The 5,161-nt window shown below is 36.8% G+C and overlaps 1 protein-coding gene across 1 annotated transcript; it reads left to right on the forward strand.

Moving 5' to 3' along the window:
- The first annotated feature begins 243 nt into the window (after positions 1-243).
- LOC109788121 (putative pectate lyase 4) lies at positions 244-3,319 on the forward strand. The gene is made up of 5 exons (XM_020346784.3): positions 244-624; positions 696-1,047; positions 1,227-1,437; positions 1,553-1,621; positions 2,862-3,319. Exons 1-5 carry the CDS (start codon positions 378-380, stop codon positions 3,096-3,098), a joined length of 1,116 nt encoding a protein of 371 aa, XP_020202373.1. The 5' UTR covers positions 244-377; the 3' UTR covers positions 3,099-3,319.
- The last annotated feature ends 1,842 nt before the right edge of the window (positions 3,320-5,161 follow it).

Below are 5,161 nucleotides of genomic sequence, written 5' to 3' on the forward strand. Positions count from 1 at the left end.
TAAAAAACTTAAATATGGTAAGTTGAATTTGAAAGACGGCGTATATAAAACATTATACAGGATCAAATGTGGTGATATTATTTGGAACCTGAATTTTTGTAATGTTAGGTAATGCAACAGAAGGATTCTTCATTCTTGAACTGCAATGGTGGAAATTTTGGGCAAATGTGTATAGTTGAATAACGTAAACATTATACCCTGCGTGGTTGGGCTAATAATAACTCCCGTGCCTTTCTAAAACAAAACAATAAGGTTGTTAAAAAATGTCGGTAGTGTCGGTTAGAGTAACGGAGAAAGAAAAGAATCGTTACCAATCCAATTCGAAACATAGTCTTGAGAACTGAAGCTAAGAGCTGAAAACGCATATCACACGGCCAATGGGTAACGCTCATCGACACGGACATCGCAAACACCACAATTCCCTCCCTCACAACACGCTTCCTCCGCCGCATAAATACGGTCCTCACCCACCGTTCCCACCCACCTCCAGTTCCAACATGCTCTCCCTGCCTTACGCCCACGCCGACACCACTCTCCGCTCCCTCGCCGCCCAAGCCGAGGGCTTCGGCCGTAACGCCGTCGGCGGCCTCCACGGTCCCCTTCACCACGTCACATCTCTCGCAGGTTAGTTAATTAATTACTCACTTTAATCGATTACACTTAAATTGGAGTTAATTTTATTCTTGTGATTCCAGATGATGGACCGGGTTCGCTGCGTGACGCGTGTCGCCGGAAGGAACCTTTGTGGATCGTGTTTGAGGTTTCCGGCACTATTCACCTCTCTTCCTACTTGAGCGTGTCGTCTCACAAGACCATCGATGGTCGCGGCCAGAGGATTAAACTCAGTGGAAAAGGTTTGCGCCTCAAGGAATGCCAACACGTCATAATTTGCAATTTGGAGTTTGAAGGAGGCAGAGGGAGTGACGTTGATGCCATTCAGATCAAACCTAATTCCAGCCACATATGGATTGACCGTTGCACGCTTTCTGATTTTGATGATGGCCTTATCGACATCACCCGAGAAAGCACATACATTACTATTTCAAGGTGGCATCAATACTTGATACTTTTCTTTTACATATCATTGTTGGTGTGATTTTTAGTTATTTATTGTAAAAGTTCATAGATAGATGATTTGTAATTGGATGACAGGTTTTACATGCATGATGTGTGGCTTATTTTCTTTTTTGTTCATTATTGAATGAATGTCCTTCCATCATGTTCAGGTGTCACTTTCTTCAGCATGACAAAACTATGCTAATTGGGGCTGATCCCTCGCATGTTGGAGATAGGTGCATGAGGGTCACCATACACCATTGTTTCTTCAATGGGACTCGACAGAGGCACCCCCGTGTTAGGTTCGCAAAAGTGCATATGTACAATAATTATATCAGAAACTGGGGCATATATGCTGTTTGTGCTAGTGTGGAATCCCAGGTGAATTTGTGTTTGTTTGTTTTGTTGAATTGGAATTGCTTGTAGGGTGAATTTTGAAACGTGTTTTGAATGATGCACAAAATTAATGTCATTTGTGTTTCTGTGCTTATGGCAGATATTCTCGCAACATAATATCTATGAAGCAGGGCAGAAGAAGGTGGCATTTAAGTACCTTACGGAGAAGGTTTGTCTAGTTCTTAATTCTCATCTTTAGCGCCAAGTAACCATATATTAACGGCAATGTTTCAAACTTCCAATTGATCATGCAAAAATGGTGATGAAGTATAATTAGGTAGCTCATGATATTGATCGCTTGATTTTATATGGGTTTGTATCTGATAATTTTACAGTTTGCTTTAGCTGGCTCGATGTGCTTTTTTTTTTTTCTCTTGACCAGCAACCGATGGGTGGTAATACAGCAATTATTTTAGTTATTTAGTTTTGTGTGCTGCTTACATTGAGATGCATCATTGTTTTTCTTTTCTATATTGTTTCTGACGCATAATTTAGATGTTGTTATTGTTATCTATCCACAATCTCTTCATTACCTGCTTTTAGTTTTGCCCATGAAAGTATTACAGATAGCAAGGTAAAATGTTATTAAGGCCCTTCCTGTTAGTTAGCTTAAAAATCTTTTTTAGGAAATCCTATTTCAGTTCTCAGTATATATCAGATTCCTGTTCGAAGCTGCTTTTGTAGCTATTTCATGCATAATCCTACCATTGAATTCTAACCATACAATTTCGGAATTCCTTGGCCTTGCTTCTGTACACTATACACTTTCACCTCTAGTTCATCTATATTGGGGCATTGTTCACTAGCAGTGTAGCAGTTGTAAATTGTAATAACAGGTCTGTTTGGTTGACTTCAGCTAAGGTCAACATGTTTCTAAACACCAACATACATTGGCATAGAGTTGATAGTTTCAGGTTAACATATTTCAAAATACCAGTATACTCTGCAACACACTTTTTCTAATCACTTTCTCTACTACTGGCTAAATAATTGGAAACTACAAATTTATGTATGGTGTAGAGCTCATTGAAGTGAACCTTGTGACTTCCAATAAAATTTAGCTAATAATAGAGAATGCTAAAAGTGTTAGCATGTCTCTATCCGACACACTTTTAATCTTTATTCTGTTGTTGAGGATAATTCTGGTATTAGGTTGCTTTTGTAATCTTCTGAGAAAAGAAAATTCTCGTGCTGAAGAGTTTTTGTATTTAGAATCTCTAGACCCCAACCAAATAAAAGGAAAAAAAAATTAGAGTCGTATGCATCAAATTGACACTTGATTCAGAGGGCATGCTGTCGACAACGTTTTATGCTAAATGGCATTTATTATTTAGGATGTCTGATGAAATATTATAACAATTAATTTCTGCTTGTTCTCTATCGTGATAACAATACTGAATTGGTCGCAGGCAGCAGACAAGGAAGTGGGAACAACTGGTCTCATAAGGTCTGAAGGAGACTTGTTCTTAAATGGTGCTCAACCAGGGTTGACTGAGGATAATGGGTGCAACATGTTTCACCCCAGTGAACACTATCCCTCGTGGACACTGGGAGCCCCTACAGATGATCTAAAACAGATTCTTCACCACTTCACTGGATGGCAATCTATTGCTAGGCCAGCAGATGAAACGTTATGCTCAGAATAGAAACTAAGCTAGCCGTTGTACAAATCCAGGGGTATCTGAACTTCTATATTATTATCCTCCCGCCCCCTAAGTATATTCTATCAAGCTACCTTCCTGTGTATATAGAACATGATTAATTACTTGTTAAGTTATTATGACAAGATAGTGAAATACAATTAATCCTCCCCCTATGTTTTTGTACAACACAATGCAGTCTTAACTTATTTCCACATTAGACTCTATCTCAATTGATCCTTTGACCATTAACATAGTACATTAGTACTGCGTATTTGAAGTGTCTAGAAAGGGAAGGAATAAGAAAAAATTGTTACCTGGTAAAAAAAAAAGTGTGAAAAGGACTAAGACGTTAAAAGGAAATTATAATATTAGACTTAAAATACTAAAAAGGTTAAAGATTGAATTTTATATGCGTATATTTAAAGTTACGAGGAGCAAAGTTGAAAATAGATGTTAAAAGAAGAAACGGGGAAAAATTGTATCTAATGCTCTCAATCTCAACTCCAATTGGTGGAATGTCCTATATAAGCTACAGACAAAGGAGCTCAGCCATTTAAATTCAAATATTAATGGCAAACTTTACCAAAAAATTCATAACTTTACCAAAAAAAAATATTAATGGAACAAAAATTATTTTTTAAGTATAAGATTTTTTTTTGTTATATTTTTTATACATATTTTTTAGGTATAAGATGCTAACAAATGTAGATTTTACAGCGACTTCCCCTAATTAGATTAACAAGAAAAAGAACAATCAGTTTCTACGTTAAAAAAATAAATTAATAATACTTGAATATGAATAATTTCTTATTAATCTGAATGATGGGTACAATCAAATAAATAGACAAATAACATAAATAATCCCTAAAGTTTAAGGATTAAGATAAATTATAAATTAGGAAAAGATAAACTAATATATCTAAATTATATCTTAGAATATCTTAACACTCCCCCTCAAGTTGGAGTATATATATCATATACATCTAGCTTGTTACATATATATGTTATCCTAGGACTTCATAAAGATTTAGTAAAGATATCCTGAAGTTGATCCTTGGAGCAAATTGAGGTCTTGATGATACCGGAGATGATCTTTTCTCTGATGAAATGACAGTCAACCTCTATATGCTTTGTTCTCTCATGAAAAACTGGATTAGAGGAGAGGTATAAAGCTGACTGGTTATCACAAACTAGTTCCATATGAATAACCTTGCAAAACTGCAACTCTTGAATTAAGAATTTTAGCCACAGGAGCTTACATGTGGTGTGAGCCATAGCACGGTATTCTGCTTCTGTACTTGATCGTGCAACAACACTTTGTTTTTTACTCTTTCATGAGACAAGATTACCACCCATGAAGACACAATAGCCTGATGCTGATCGTCTATCACTTGCATCACCTGCCCAATCTGCATCTGAATATCTAACAATGTCTGTATGTCTTTTATTATTGTAAACAAGCCCCTTTCCTAGTGATCTTTTGATGTATCTAAGGATCCGAACAACTACATGTCAATGACTCTCACAGGGAGAGTTAAGAAACTGACTTACAACACTGATCGAAAAGGATATATCAGGTCTGGTCATGGTGAGATAATTCAATTTTTCTACTAATCTCCGATATCTTCCTGAGTCAGGACAAGGCTCCCCTTGATTAGGCATAAGCTTCACATTGGGATCCATGGAAGTGTCAACTGACTTACAATCTGTAAGTTTGGTTTCCTCTAGAATATCAAGGGTATATTTTCTTTGAGAAATCGCAATACTGGACTTTGACTGAGCGACGTCAATCCTTAGGAAATAACGCAAGGGACCTAAATCTTTAGTTTGAAAGTGTTTAAATAAGTGTTGCTTCAAAGCCTTAATGCCCTCTTGATCATCACCTGTAATCACAATATCATCTACATAAACAACAAGATAGACAAATCTATGTGTCAGTGAGTGTTTAAAGAAGACAGAGTGGTCTGCCTCGCAGGGTATCATTCTAAATTCCTGTATAACTTTGCTAAATCGACCAAACCAAGCGTGAGGTGATTGTTTGAGGCCATACAAGGACTTCTGTAATT

Source organism: Cajanus cajan, chromosome 7 (genome assembly GCF_000230855.2).
Source record: "Cajanus cajan strain Asha chromosome 7, NIPB_CcT2T_4, whole genome shotgun sequence".
Classification (NCBI taxonomy): Eukaryota; Viridiplantae; Streptophyta; class Magnoliopsida; order Fabales; family Fabaceae; genus Cajanus; species Cajanus cajan.

Bases quoted from the DNA above. Each gene is read 5' to 3' on its own strand.
- LOC109788121 (XM_020346784.3), top strand. From the start codon at position 378: ATGGGTAACGCTCATCGACACGGACATCGCAAACACCACAATTCCCTC. The intron at 1,438-1,552 runs GTGAATTTGTGT...TGCTTATGGCAG, and splicing joins GTGCTAGTGTGGAATCCCAG to ATATTCTCGCAACATAATAT. The intron at 1,622-2,861 runs GTTTGTCTAGTT...AATTGGTCGCAG, and splicing joins TTAAGTACCTTACGGAGAAG to GCAGCAGACAAGGAAGTGGG.